This window comes from Gymnogyps californianus, chromosome 1 (genome assembly GCF_018139145.2).
Source record: "Gymnogyps californianus isolate 813 chromosome 1, ASM1813914v2, whole genome shotgun sequence".
Classification (NCBI taxonomy): domain Eukaryota; kingdom Metazoa; phylum Chordata; class Aves; order Accipitriformes; family Cathartidae; genus Gymnogyps; species Gymnogyps californianus.
Window position 1 is genome coordinate 207771511 of NC_059471.1, and position 16215 is coordinate 207787725.

The following is a 16215-nucleotide window of genomic DNA, read 5'->3' on the forward strand; positions in this document are numbered from 1 at the left end:
AAATGCTCAAGAGAAAAAACTATAAATTCAAAATATTTGGACTGTATTAAAATGAACTGGTAGTTATTTGCTGCTAGAACAGAATGCTGAGAGGAACTGTGGAAAAGACTGGATGCATAATGCCCTGCAAACTTTCTTAAATAAACCCAGAAAACTGCAAACTGATTTTACAATCTCTACCTTGGGTAGAAAATCCCAATGCTAGATGTATTTCTACTAAAAAAAAAAAAAAAAAAAAAAAAAAAAAAAAAAAAAAATCAGTGAAGGTAAAAATCAAACCTACATGATTTGGGCATGAAAGCTGTCATGTTGACTAATTCTCATTTATGAGTACGTATTTTCCTAAGGAAAAATTTCAGTGAACTGAGAAGAATACTTACATGACGGACTGCTTGGAGTATTTCTGTCAATAAATTCATTGAAATTTAATAGAAATTCAGTGTTGTTTTCTGATTTTTTTACATCATTACAGTACTCTCTGAAAAACAACAAAACATCAGTCTTCTCAGATTTGTTTCCTTTGCTACTAAAGCAGACAAATATGGCTCAGCAATTTTAAAGCCCAAGCAGGATTGTGCAACTACAATGAGGTGGCTGGCACTGCTACGTCAATTGACCACCAGGGCCAATACTGAATGTTGACCATAGTGAATATTTCAGGCACCTACCGGAAATAAAGTGTTCAAGTGCCTGCCTAAATCTGAATTATAAGAAAACTCCATGTATGAGATAGGGCATAGATTCCCAGAAAAAGCACTCAGGACTAGCGTAGGCCATGAAATTAGGAGATCATGGAGTCTGTAAACTAAACAAGAAAATGCCCAGTGAATTTAGACTGGTCCTGGGTTAAACTGTGCTGGAAAGTACATGGACTGCTGGTTAAAACATAGTCACTTCATGCTCAACTAAGGCCGCATTTATGGGATAAAGTCCTATCCTCTGCGAAGTCTTAAAGGCAGTTTTAATAGGGTACACACCATATAAGCATATAAACACTATTTGTTTTGACATATGCAAAACAGATAAACAGTAAACTACTGTCTTTTACACAATGTAATAAAATAAAGCAATATATCATTGGGCAATTCACTGAATGCAAGCAAGCACAATAAAAGTCACTGGGCATTTTGAAGGCAAATATTAGATGCTGAGTGGCATTAAACAACTTTAATTAAAGAGTAGAGAGTATTCAGCAGTAAAGCAGGGAGCTGTCTTTTTAGAGGAGCTTTTCATATTAAATTAACTTTACGAACAAAAGAAGTCTGTTCAAGTGTTTCATATGAATAAGCTATCTTATTACCCTTTACTTACTTCACCATGATCCTGAAAGACTGCAGGCAGAATTTGCCTTACTATACTAATATTCACTTTTAAACAGAGCTCCATATCAAACAGGCTTTGTTCATGTAGATCAGCCTAACAAGTAAGGACTTGCTGGAAACTGCTAATTGGTATAATTGATTATCAATAACTTCAGTCCTTCAGAAAAATTAAATTAAACCGTTAAACTGAGAGTACATTTGAAGATAGAGTATGTTTTACATACGAATCAATCTATTCACTGACATTTAAAAGGATACAGAAATTTATAAGATAAATAAGAAATGCAACAAATCTTAACTGATCTTGATGGTACAGCATTTCCTTTATTTATCATAACTATCTTTTAAAGGAACTTAATTTTTAAGAACTATTTATGATAGCATGTTTCCCTTGCAAACATACATTTACAAGGGCAACAAGAACTACACAATTTCACATGAAAAAACAGGGAACTCATGAACTTACTCGATCAATTTTCAATGACTCAATCATTTTTTTTAATGTTCAATGAATCAAAAATTAATTCATCCTTAAGTGATAGAGCTTTGAAACACTTTATCTTGAAGTTGGAAAACATCTCGAGGTAAGTATTATGGTACCTATTTTACAAATGAGAAGCTAAGGTACAAAGTTGCAAAATCTTAGAAGTCACAACCACAAGAAATGAACAGAAGTGTGTAAGATTTCCACTAAAATATCAATATTAGATTTTACAGCTCTCTTTGATTAACATAAACAGGAATCAGAGCCTGAAGATGCTATTTACACTACAGCAAGAATAAAAGATTGATCTTGTGAAACATGACTTTAATAACTGCTCTTTTACTTAATATTTTTTAGTAAAATGAAACTTTATTGGTCAAGTCTGTATTTTGCAAATGTCGTTAATCTGATCAAATGCCTATTTACTGCTGAAATAATACTTATTACTAGGAAATTAACCAACCTTGGTGCTATAAATGTATAGCCAGCTTCATCAAAATGATCAAGCTTCAGTGTTTCTGAATCTACAGGGATGAAGAGTAAACACCAAGTAAGTAAACTGGGCTTTTTGCCATCATTTTTCTTCTCAAAATATTTGACTAGCTTTTGCATGCATCCCTGAATTTAGAAAGAAACGTTTATTTTGAGACACTTTCCTACTAATATACTGTATACTTCTCAGTATTTCACAGTATAGGAAGAAATTACTTGATTATTATATACAACATACAGCTAGCAACAATAATGTATCTAAAAACTTACTTAGAGAAGACATTTCATTAGCATGACAACATGAAAACGTATGAGATGTTTTCATTAGAATTACAATCTGATACAAAGAAATATTTGGGACACAGAGTTGTTAGAACATGAAGGAAAATGCTTCTAGGATTTTCTACAATAAAGTTTAAAAAACTCATCCATATAAGCATCACTTTCAATGCTACTGATAATAATGGCTTTAAAAGCTGGTGTCACTGAACACTGATAGGACCAGACAAAGAAGGACCAGAGATTAGCAACATATTGATATGTGCATGAAAACAGAAAAACACTTCACTTTTTTTTTTTTTTTCTCCTTTCTATTGCTATGGTACCCAATGAACATGGGAAAAATCCTGAGATGAGGAATACAGAGGAGAATATCCAGTAGGAATAGAAATATAAGTCAAAAATATCAACTGCAGTAAACAGAAGGAAATTGAGCAACAAGAATATACTTGCCCTTTTTGATTGCCACTATCCATCAGAAAGAGAAAGCAGGGAAACAGAAAAAAACAGGGTAAAGCAAAAGGGGTCACAAACCAATATTTTATTCAAACAGCCCCTTGAATAAAAATATTGTGCATAGATAGATCAAAGGTTCAATTTACATACAGCTGTAGTCTGGAAAAAAGACAAACATCTTTGAAGACTGAAGAATATGTCCTTCTCAATTATTTCTCAAGTACCTTCTATATACTGTGGCTATTTCAAGGGTCTGTTTTGCAGGTTATATTGATATAAGTGCAAAACCAGATGATCTAATCCATCAAGAGAACCATATTCACTCACTAAAACTTTAAACTACTTACTATTTGACAAAGTTACAAAATAAATCACTGATTATTAAAAACTTGCCATATTCTACTTCATATGCAGGAGACGATGGTAGAGGACAGTGATTTAGCGCTAACCAAGTTTTCTCTAAACTAACAGTATCTATGCCTGTCAGAGAGATTCGTAGTGCTTTTCTAACTTTCTATTTAACTGCATATTTGTTCAAGTTCATTGTAACACCTGGATAAAGTTAAAAGGATATGATGGGTTCTATTTTGTCTATCTAGATTACAGTTAAACTACACCTAGTAAACAAAAAGCATTTGAATACTCACAAGTATCATTTCCAATTATCTCTCCAGAATCTGTAAATGGCTTGAAATTAGTCTAATCCAAAAATACATTACAAACATCCACTAAAACTATTCGTAAAATACAAAATCAAATCCTAGCTGCAAGCCAAACCAAACAGCGCTTTCACATTAATCTATTCCTATGGGCAGCAGAGGTAATTTGCTAAATATTATACTGTAACTACTGTAAAAATAACAAAAAAACGCTTTACTATTATAGTCTCTACCGCAACATTTAGCTAATAGAATGAAAAAAATAGTATCCAGACCCTTAAAATGACAGCAACAGAGGATACACAAAGCAATGATTCTACAGGCACAGAGCAAGGGGGAAGGGATTGTCAGTGGAACTGGGGTACCTGCACATATTCTATCTTTATAGAATATTTCTTGTACCTTGGATGTTACAATGGGTTAGAATCATTGCTGCAGATTTTGGGTACATCATGATAACATCAGTGAATTCCACAAAATTTATGAATTTTAAACATTGCTTTTTTAAGTGAATCTGAGACTTGGCAATACTAGACAAAACCAGGGAACCTTCATAGTACTTACATCTGGCTTGAGTTATTGGTTCTTCTATTTTGGCTTTAATATAATAAAAGCTGTATGATGGTAACACCAATGCCAAACTGCAACAGAAATGGGACAAGTAAAGCAATTATGTTATTTGCAGCAGTTTTCCAGTTTCAGCTTCTGTTGTTTTGAAAGCAATTAACAAGTTTGGAAGTTGGATCATCATGAGACGAGATAGTCATACAGTGACATCCCAGCCTCACACTTTGTAATAGACACAAGTAGGTTCATGCCGATCCTGAAGTTCCCTGTGTTTATTTTCATTCTTATTTACGCTTTTAAGCATAAATGCACTTTTTAACGGATAAACAAGGGATTTCCAAATAATTGCAAATAATAAAATACATGATTTCTTATATCTTCCTCTAACACATTTAGCATCCCCTTGTAACACATGTCAAAGTGATCACTGACTGCAAAAACCAGCATGTAATACTGCACTGATTTGCATGCATCATGTAATGACAGACTCACCTTTTACTAATAAAACAACTATAGGTATCCATTAGGAAATGTATCTGGCAATACTTGAATTCACATTACATTCAAGATGCAAAATATTTTCTTGAATCATGCAGTCACCACTAAAAACCTTTGAACATCATTGTGTAATAACATTTTAAGATTTGCAAAGCATTTACAACGTATTTTCTTTTAGATTATACTTATGTTTGTTCAAAAAATATAGGGTTTATTTTTGCAACTAAATTCAATACATGTGTAGAAAAGGTATGTAAAGGATAGGAGGTATGAGTAACCATTAAAGAGGTATCATCATCTCCCATATCGCATCCTTAATTTTTGTAGTTGGATTTCATCACTGTAGAACTGCGATGGTTTCTAATGGATAGCCACAGAAATTAACATTAAAAAAGTTGTACAATTGAGCTGTAAATGAGATGACCTTTAATGATACATTTGCCATTTAAACAGAATGTAAGTGAGATTGCCGAATATTTAGTGATAGCCTTCTACCTACGCTCCTCTAGGGAAATCAGTAGCAGTTTACCTGTCATTAACAGTTACTGCTAGCAGAAATTGCTAATTAAAATCTGTAATTTTATGTTTAATAGGTTTTCTGCAATGTGACTCCATGGATTTATTGCCGTATCTCATGCCAGGGAGCTCAGTAAGAATCAAGAAGTTGCATAAATCAAATTTATTTCTTTATTGATGGCATAGTCTGATAAAAAACTTTCTTTTCTTACAGAGTATAAAGATAGAGGCAGTTCAACAGAAAAATGGGATGCTGAATAGAAGATCCTACATTTGCATTCTCTTATTAAAGCTGGTTTGTTTGGTTTTACACACAAATTAACGTTTGCCTTCTCATTGGCTGTACACCTGTGCAGAACATAACAGAAGATGGGAACCAGCTTGGCTGAGGACTACTGTAATTCACCACAATAAAAACACTGTTCTGGTAAAAATTTGACTCAATATTTCTACCATCTAGTTTTGAACTAGAGTAGTTTAACTTTTCTGGGACTTGGTAAACCCTGACTTGTTTTGGTAAATGTCAAGTTTCTACATTCCTTCTAATGTTAGAGAGCTGTGTGCTTAAATGAGTTTGAAATAATATACACGCCAATGTTGCATTCAAGGGGGGGATGTGCTTTTACCCATTACTTCATTTGTTCCTGCTGCCATTCACCGTATCATTTTTACATACAAGGCCGTAGCAGTGCCAATTAGTTAAAACGTGTCACAAATAGATACGGATTTCAGAGATAATCTGTACCATGGTTCCTGCCCCTAAGATCTGACATGAAGGTTAGCAAAGTCACGATATAAGCAATGACTGTGACTGAAAAAGATTTGCACAAAACATGCCACATTTTTTATTTAGACCAAAATATAGCATCTTCCTTTTTAATATGCATATTAAAACAAGAACATGGAGACAATGCAAAGAAAAGATGAAATAAGAGGAAGAATCTAAGAGAAAGTGTACAATTAAGAATTGAAGTATAATGTGATACAGAAAGTATGAGGAAAAGTAAGATTCTTAACATCAATCATAAAAAAAGGTTTTTTCTGCATACTGAAATACCCTAGTGATAAATCTCAACAGTTGGATGGAAGACTGAGGTTCTGGTCCTTAGAGCAACAATTCTGAGCTGTAAAGGAAACCAGAAAATCCTACAGGCCTGGACATGAGACGATCTGGTCCTGACTTAGCTAGTATAGAAAATGTAACATTAAAAATATTAACCAAAATCAAGGACATTTAACTACATGAAAGAAGTCAGAGAACAGAAATTAGTTACCTGTAATCAGTGCCATTCACAGCAGTCCACGTATACGTTCTGTTTCCTTTATCAATGTATCTCTACAAGGAGATATTGGTGAAAAAATAAATTAACAACTCTGGATCTTCAACAAGTGTGACCTTTTCTTGAGAAACACAGTGTAAAATCAAGTACAAATCTGTTGGAATTCTATTTATTATTTTGCTAAAAGCATGAGTTGCGCTGCCACTCCTTTTCTTAAACATTTTCCAAACTTATATTATACAAAAGAATCTCCTATATCCTTTTTATTGAACATTAACAAAATGCAAATTTAAATAAAACCAGGCAAACATGAGCTATCATTTTCCCTTTTAAATTCATCAGCCAGGCCTATGCAAACCTTTTTCTATGTGATTTAAATTTGATAAAAGATGTTATCCCCTTTATGGACCATTTTACAGTTAAACTATGAAAAGAAAAAACCTCAATTATAAAAAGTCTTTGTAGGTAACTCTTTAACAACAAAAACACCCAGTGCCTGTCCTTTTAGGTCACAGTACCACTGGCTAACCACATTTAAATGAGTCATATCTACAGGCACAGCCAGGTAACCCTGATTGTATAGGCACCCCATGCTAAACCTACATGTGTTTCTCATCTCATTAGGAGGGTCTTGAACTTGTGAAAAATTTAACATTGAATTAAATGTTTATTTTCAAATAACTTAATACCTTAGGATAAGCTTTACCATTCATTTTCTTTTGGTATGAAAAATAATGTGATAGACACAGTCCCACAGTTCCCCACAAATTTAATCATTCATGCACCTGGCTGACATCCTCTTACTCAGTTTTCCACTTTGAAAAGTGCAAGTTTATGCCAGCTGCAACATATTATTATTTTACAATCAGAGATTTGTAAGTATGCCAGCAATGAAGTCTGTGCAGCTGTTGCACTGCAACATGACAAAAATCAGTGAAAGGTACCACAGGTATATGTCTACGTTCTTTCTTTCCCTGTGGTAAAACAGAAGTGTGAAAATGACCATGGTTATGAAAAAGAGGTGTCTTTTTTGACATTTATAATTTGAAACCTTCTCATTACCTGGCTGCTGCTTTTCAGTACAGCATGACAGTATAAATAATTTAATAGTCATTTTGGAAAGAAAAAGGAAAAAAAGGAAAAGAAAAAAAGAAAAAAAGATGCATATATCCGTGTCTAATGCCCTGATATATTTAAGATAAAAAGATGGCTGAAAAGATTCCTATCCAAGCCTATTTATATTTAATAATGTGTCTATACTATTACTTCAGCTCAAGAGTAAGCAGACGCTTGAACCTAGCACTGGCAGTCCCTCCAAATCAGGCACAGTGCCATGGGTTGCACACCGTGTATGTCGGCAAGAGAAAAGCAGTGCCCAAGGTGGGAGAGAAGGAAGAGAAGAACTGGGCTCTTATTAGATCCTGTTGCCACCAGCACTGTGAACGTGCTTGAAAGTAAATTGGCTGAAACCTCCCTTCAAAGACAAGCCAGCAGATCACACGTCCTCATACATCAGCCCCCATTTACCTTTGCCTACTCCACTACTGGGTGGTCTAAGACCATCTCATCCCCAGCTGGTCACTGCCAAAGAACCTACACATGTTATTGCAGTTTTTGTGATGCTTCAGTTTTTGCTACTGCCTGCCCCGGCTGCCCGAATGTGGCAATGTTTTTGTTCCTATGGCATCTTCTCTGTTAGTTGGAAAGCCCCTGAGGCCTTGGGAGACTCCAACACACCCCACCCACGCTTGCTACGAGTCCAGTCTCTATGCTGTAGTATGAGGTCATCTCCCAAGACACTGCTGGGGCCAGCTGCAATACAAAAGGAAAGCAATGCAAACTTAAACCAAAAAGCAAAACAAAAAGGACATTAATTTTAAGCCTCAAGACTGCAACTGTCAGTTCAGAGCAACTGACCACATCAGCCCTTTTTATAAGAAAATATATGAAGCTATCAAGTCCTAAGTGATGCATGGCTCATGCATGGCCTGTGGTCTGAAACAGCTTTATTCTGGCTCTAGCAGCCTGGAGCTCGGAGGATGCAACGGCTTGAAGCAGTCACCATTGCCAGCCATCGCTGGCTGCTCCCTTCTCCGCTCAGAGAGGTCCGAGCAGAGGAAGAAATCTGGGCCATGATGCAAGGGAAGGTGAGGAAAATTAATTTCATTGGGCACTTGAAGCATCTGGGATCAAAAGGCTTGGGATACTCTATTCAAATACAGACTGTGGTCTGGGCCATGCATAACTGACACATTCTCACGCACTCAGGGAGGTCACGTTTCCCCCCACTCCCCCGATGCTGTAGCTGACTCCAGCATTTGCAAGTGTAAATGCTTTCCCTCCCTCCCTCTTTGGGTAAACAATTGCAGGACCAACTGTTTCAGGTCATTTTTATCACACAGCCTGAGAAACGCATGCACAGCCTGAGATCTCTTCAATAACTTTGCCATGAATGCAATTTCTTGTATAACCCCAATGGTTTTATTGTATCTTTGTGACCTTCTAATCCTCCCTTTTCTAACCGCCTACACAGAGCCCTTTTCACCCATAGGCTTGGAAAGGCATTCCTTAAACAAAACAACACCACAAATCTCAAAATGTCCTAGTGAGTCCCTCCCTTCAGGAGCAGCTTATCACCAACGCAGATGCCAGCAGGACTTCGGACTCTCCGACAGTGGGTCAGGAATGACCCAGTCTCCCTTCGGAACAGGGGAAGAGGCTGGTGGCTTCCTAGACAGGATGGGCTCCTGACAGAGGTGAGGTAGCAGAACTGACATCAGATGGGGCTTATCCTCCCTGCCCCAGGAAGGCCCTATTCATTCACCATCCTCCAATAGTGGAACCATTCAGGAAAAGGCACATTTTTTTCACACAGCAGGATTTCCCCGTAGATTGTAAAGCAGCATTGTAAAGCCTTACTCAGGAGGGCTGGGGTGGGGGCTTTATTGTGAGAAAGCACAGAAGAGAGTCCTGGCAGATGGCAAGGGGACTGCTGGTACAGGTCTCTGCTTTAGAAGAACATGGGAAGAAGTGAAAGGCAGCATGAAGTGGGATACAGAGAAGGAGCGTGGGCATGTTTAATGAGATCATGGGACTCCACAGGTTCAAGGACCATAACTTACAGGCATGCTTTGCACCTGGACAATGTAAGTGTATAAAGCTTCAGTTAAGTTGACTTCCCTCACAGAGGCTAAAGTAGGAAAGTATAACACTGCTGCCTACATGATTACATGATCGTCATTATCATCACCTTTCAGCTAAGATCATCTACAGTTACATTTGTCTGCCCCCACTGAAGCTGAGGTTCTGTACTCAAGAAGAGAGCCTATGTGGTTCTGGACTTTCTGAATAGGGTATCAGCAGGAAGACAGCGCCCAACACTGAGTCAAATTCCCTAGACTCTGCAATATAATAAAATACCATGACAACATTTCTGCAACAAAGTCACAATCTTGTTAGCAGAGAGTTGAATGAATATACAAATTTTAATCTGTCTCCTCACAGGTGGAGACACATGCAAGTAAAACCACTGATCTCCTCAATGACAACCATAGCTCAAGAATAAAAAATGCCTCTGATGGATTTGCACAATTGTGAAGATCTTGAGCATGGCTTCCTGTCCTTGTTTGCACTCCTTTTAAATTACATTATCAGAAGCAGCACGCTTATTCCAATCCAGTGCAGATACTAAGAGGCTGAGGAATGGTCATGAGATGTCCAGCTCTGGAGTCCTCAGTACAGGAAAGACATGGACCTGTTGGAGTGGGTCCAGAGGAGGGCCACAAAAATGATCAGAGGGATGGAACACCTCTCCTATGAGGACAGGCTGAGAGAGTTGGGGTTGTTCAGCTTGGAGAAGAGAAGGCTCCGAGGAGACCTTATTGCGGCTTTTCAGTACTTAAAGGGGGCTTATAAGAAAGATGGGGACAGACTTTTTAGTAGGGCCTGTTGTGACAGGACAAGGGGTAACGGTTTTAAACTAAAAGAGAGTAGATTCAGACTAGATGTAAGGAAGAAATTTTTTATGATGAGGGTGGTGAAACACTGGCACAGGTTGCCCAGAGAGGTGGTAGATGCCCCATCCCTGGAAACTTTCAAGGTCAGGTTGGACGGGGCTCTGAGCAACCTGATCTAGTTGAAGGTGTCCCTGCTCATTGCAGGGGGCTTGGACTAGATGGCCATTAAAGGTTTCTTCCAACCCAAACTATTCTATGATTCTATGATTCTAAATAAGTTCCCAAAGGTCTGTTGTGGAACCAAGTGACCATGAACTTGACATTGTGAAATCACTGCATGGATGAACGATCAAGACATGTTTCAGAAAATTCAGTTCAATTTTGAGCCTCATCTAGCAAAGACAACATGTGCATTGCTACTGATTTTCACCCATGAAGACAAGTAAGTTTCTACCATGTTTAATGCAAAAATAGACTAGGACTGTGAAATATTTTTTTCTGTATCAAAATGAGAATAAGTATATAAGAATATTCCCTCAATGCAGGATTGAGTCAGAGGACTGGTAATAGGAACTGCCCAGTATTGGGCGCCACTTGGTGTAATCTGGACAAAATTTAAAGAAGAGTTTAAAAGTTGCTACCATCTATCAGACATTGAATGGAATATAAGTAAGGAAAGTGCTGTTTTAAAAAGAATAAAAACCCTCTAAACTCTGAGGCCTGATTTCCTATCAATTTAACTTGATTAGATTCTGTAGCATATGCCTTGTGAGAAGGAGGAACTTTTTACTGGAACATTCTACCATTTAAGTACAAATAGCAGAGCCATTGGAGATATCAAAGTTACAGGATCAACAGGAGAGGGCAGCTAATACTATACATGAAAAATTAACTGCACAGTCCCAAGCAATTCTGCTGAGTATTGTTACGGTGTGCTTATACATATAAGGGTTGTGTAGTGTCTGCTTGATGTTGTATTTGCTTCACGTTCTTCTGCTAAGTCATTAAATTCGCTATCTTCAAGCTGGTTTACATTCAGAGTAAAACAGTTTCAAAAAGCTGTTGTAGAACTGTAACTGTGGGGCACACTCTGGCCAGAACTGCTCGTTTGGCACACCAGTCATGATTTCTTCTCATTAAGGTCCCCAAGAAGTAGAGCATGCATGTAAGGATCCATATGAAATTTGAGTATTTCCTATTGCTGGGAAACGTGTCTGTCTTATTAGAGAAACCAGTAGCAATCTTTATCAGGAATGAGAATTTTGGACAAGAAAATAAAGAGCTCAACAAGCTGTTCAGAAAGCACAAGTACGTAATATAACTGTAAGATGAATTTGCTTGTCCCAAACAGTCTTCATTTATGGCATATAAATGTTATATTTTTTTCTCACTATTTTCTTCCCATTCAACCACAATATAAACTACCAAACCCATCCTCACACACCTCCGCAAGCATATTAAGTACTTTGTTTTGGGATTCATACACAGAAGTAGGCTGGGTCCATTTCCTGGTGAACAGACTGTAAGACCTCTTCAACTGTCGCCTGATTAATGATGCACCAAAGCAACCAAGAAACAAAACAATTCTTCTTTTCATAAGTACATCATTTCTTTTACTATAAGCCAGTAAAACTAGCAAATCTAGAGGGAAAAATTATACAAACTGACATTACAAAATGAACATCTTTTCACCATTTCACAGTATTTTTCTGGTTTTGTTTGTTCCTGTAAATGTAATTGCCTGTGTTCCTATCTTACCTCATCTTGGGACTTGACCAGTGTTTCAAATGTTTTTTCTCCACTTTCTCCATCTATCATTTTTTTCCGAATCTATTGGCAAGGAAGAAAAGGAAAAAAAAAAAAAACCAACCCTAGGTGTTGCATGTAACATGAATAATCTTTTCAGTGATTCAAAATATTTCACAGAAACAGAGAATGGTAATGCATATGAAAGTCATAGCTCTTAAAAAAAAAAGTTAAGTTTACAATTTTCAGATTTTTCTAATTAGAAGTTGCTTTATCCAAATATATATTGAATCAGTAAAATTATGAAGCAACATTTTTTGTATACTTTGTGTAGCAAGACCATCCCATAAAACCCCCTGATGTTGGGCACTAGAGAGAGTATGAATTCTGTGAGGATGAGAAGGAGCTTTGTCTAGCGTTTCTCGTGCTTCCCAGCACATCTGTGTGAGCCTGGTAGCAGCAGTGATTCACAAAAACATTTTTATACCAGTCCGAGAGTAATTCCTCTCTGAAGCAGGCATTTCAAAGAAACTTAAGGCAGAATTCAATAGATACCAAGAAATGTTGATTAGTGTCATTATGAAAGAACAATTTCAAATAAAGTGAAAAATATGTTAAAAAAATGTAAAATGTTTAAAACCCCTTCATTTTATTTCACAGAACTAACAACTATTTTTAAGAATTCTGATTTCTGAATGTATTACAAAATTAGTAACTGAAAAATATACAGAGGAATTAATTTGTTGTCAATACTTAACTTTATTTCTCAGTTCTCTCTCTCACCACAGCAATAAGCTTGTGTTAGTAAGAGATAGGGAAATACTTTTAGAATATTTCAGGTAATATATTCATATCCTATTAAAAAGTGTTCTGTTCTGAAAAATGTTACAAGCCCCCTCCCCAGGAATTGCCACTTAATGAAGAAGAATTATTTAAATAGCAATCATGATGTCTTTCAAAATGAGAGGAATATAATGCATTGCCCTTGCCTACAAATAATACCGGGTCTCAATTTGTTTCATTATAACTTAATCTCTCTATAAAGCCATCATCTTGACAAATTTAAAATTGAAATTTATAGTGAAACAGTTTCCCATTCAAAATCTAGAACATTTATTGCTTTTCAGTTATTATACAATGAAATACAAGCAGCAACAGGTACTAAGAAACCAGGTAATCTCACCTCCACTTTAATATCATTTTCCAATTCAGCGTCTAGAAAATCCAGCGTAACAGGCTCCTGGGATTTAGGATTCTGAAGCAGAAGATATTGAATGATCAAATAATAAAGACAGAGCACCATAATGTTACAAATCATTCTAATCCCTTCATTTTGAAGTAAGCTACTTAACTGGGCTTACTTACCCATCTATTTTAATCTCTTATAGAATGATGAATTACTAGTGGCCCTTTCTCATTTATTTTATGTCATTGATAGAGAGGTTAATTGGGTAAGTGAAAATCAAATTAACACTAACAGCCAGTGTCCATCCACAGTCTGTCATGTATGAGGCTCGTGCTGGAAAGCTGCTTCCTCTACTGCTGGTATGTCACAGACCATAAGAGTGGGAGAAGACGCATCAGAGGAAGCATCGGAAATTAATGTCTCATTAGGTGTCCTTCCTCCAAGAAGGGAGAGAAGAACTTGGGAGAGTTTTCCACCTGACCAGTAAGATGGGGCAACTGTACTTTTTGCAATTTTGCCAAAAGCAGACTACAGAATTGCCATTATGAGGTGGGAATGGACTGCGGTTCAAGATTCAAAGAGGCAGCAATTATAGAAAATGATTTTATTGTTATAAAAAATAAAAATCACTTTCATTGTCAGCATTTCAGGACTTCCCTGAACACCTTTCAGTTTTGATTGCATTTCTGTTGACATCAGTACTGTTATCTCAATTTAAGAGATGGAAACCTGTAGCACAGAAATACTGTGACCCTGCAGCTTCAAGACCTAAGGAATGCACATGATGTCGATCCTTGACTGTGGAGCACAGAGAAGTTTGGTGGTCTGCATCTGTAGTAACCCTAGTCCCATAGGAGTGTGGGAAGACCATTGTAGCTCTGCTGAACTAGCTCAGACCACCCTCCAGCCTCTGCTCTTTTTTCCTAGTTGCAGTCTGCATTTACTTGGACAGAGTCATCTTCCATACGAGTTGTTAGGAATCGGACTCTTTTTTTTTGAGTAATTTTGGCTAAGCCCCATTGACTTTACATTACATGTGGTGTGAAAATCCTCAATCCTCATCGCTCAGTAGTTATTTAATGCACCCACTTAACAAAGGATCTTTAGAAAAAAGAGTATGGGGATATATTATTTAACCTTTTAAATCTGATAGTTTAGAATAGAAGATGAAAAAAGTCCAGGTTTTGGGGTTTTTTTTTTGATTTATAATAATTTGCTTTGTGTAATAGGACAGTTCATACATGAAAGGATCTCAAGGCCTAGTTTTCTCAGTAACTGAGCACTGTTTCTCATATGATTAGCAACACAAAAATTGTCATTAGCTGAGACTATTATTTCAAGACTAGCGTAATTTCTGACAATGACATGTTTCTGGGTATATGGAATCATTCCTGTTCTTAGCAAGTAAGACTTACTGTCTGCTAAGAGAAAAGCCAATACATTTACTCTCAGAAAGAGAATATGCACTGGAAAGATTGCAGACAAAGATTCTGGGTATTTCTTTTAAATGTCTACTGATAACTTCAAAGAAGTTTTTATGTTCCTATTTATATAGGATAGATAAAACTAGCAACTTTAATATAACAACATCAACATATGCTCTCTACTAATTCAAAACAATTTAATTATTGTTATGCGGTTGCTTTTTTCCCCCCAACAAATCCACACTCTCAAAATAAATAGCAAAATGCTAAAATGTAAAAAGAAATTAAAAAATACATTTTCTTACATGCAATGGATAATGAATAGCATGGTCAAACCCAAACAGCATGCATGAAGGCATTGACATGGCAGAGGAGGCATTTGTGAAGTTCACATTCCATTCCAACACACAAAGGAACAGAGAAGAAAAGAAATGGTAAAAAAAAGAAAAAAAAAAGCCGTCACATCAAATCAAGGTCAATATTCATTTCAAATGATAACCTGGGCTAGCCACAGTTAAGGAGTCCCAAAGACAAAATAGTCAACTTTAACAGTCCGTCAAAATTCAAGTACACATTAACTGTTTGTTCTTATTCTTTTTAAGACTTACATTATATCACCACACATTCTTTATAAGGTACTTATTAATGACTTTTAATAGATGAAGAAACTAAGCATGTACAGATGCATTATGTGATGTGCCTGAGGCACAAAGAAATCCATTAGAAATTAGAATAGACAATTCCTAGCCCCATACTTTAAATGGAAGACTATCTTCCCCGCTATGTCTTTTTCCCCCAAGAATGTGTTTTTACCAGTATTTGGGCTCCATAATTTTTTCTTCCAAGGTTGCCATTTAGTGGGATTTATTCCAAGCCATGAAGAAACAAACTTACTGTTCAGTTTGCTCTTCTCTTTATCCAGTCATGCACGTGACATGACTAGAATAAGCACAACACCACCACATTCACCAGCACAACTTAATAAAACAAAAGTAAATCACTAGCAATGAAGCATGCAAATAAAGGGAGTGCAATCCATTTTCAGCATGACAAATAAAAGTAAAGATCTATTATTTCAATGACAAATCAAGAAGGAAACAAAGAAAGAAAGAACTGGTGCAGCAACATAAAAAAATGTTCATTAAAATGTCGTTGTCGTGTGTTTTGGGAAGTCGGTATTCTCACAAATTCTACAGAAGGCCTTCTTTGCTGAGTTGCAGAAGCCTAGTTCCTACTCATACCTGCAGTACTAATGAAGACACAGGCTGTTAGGCTTTTAATATAGATGATGGGAAGAAGGCAGCAAAATCCTGGGCCCCAGAGGGAGACCCAGGAGCATCTGGAGCGGAT

At 36.6% G+C, this 16215-nt stretch overlaps 1 protein-coding gene across 3 annotated transcripts in view; it reads right to left on the reverse strand.

The window, feature by feature from the left end:
- CACNA2D1 (calcium voltage-gated channel auxiliary subunit alpha2delta 1) overlaps positions 1-16215 on the reverse strand; it is a 434743-nt gene that overhangs the window by 34371 nt on the left and 384157 nt on the right. For 2 of the 3 annotated variants that reach the window (XM_050894497.1, XM_050894504.1), the window contains 6 exons: positions 13439-13510; positions 12268-12339; positions 6548-6609; positions 4257-4333; positions 2270-2330; positions 381-478 (listed from right to left, as the gene is read on the reverse strand). In XM_050894497.1, coding sequence (XP_050750454.1) covers positions 381-478; positions 2270-2330; positions 4257-4333; positions 6548-6609; positions 12268-12339; positions 13439-13510 — 442 coding nt within the window. Of the gene's footprint in view, positions 1-380; positions 479-2269; positions 2331-4241; positions 4334-6547; positions 6610-12267; positions 12340-13438; positions 13511-16215 lie in introns of all 3 variants that reach the window. The other variant, XM_050894513.1, reaches the window with a different exon arrangement.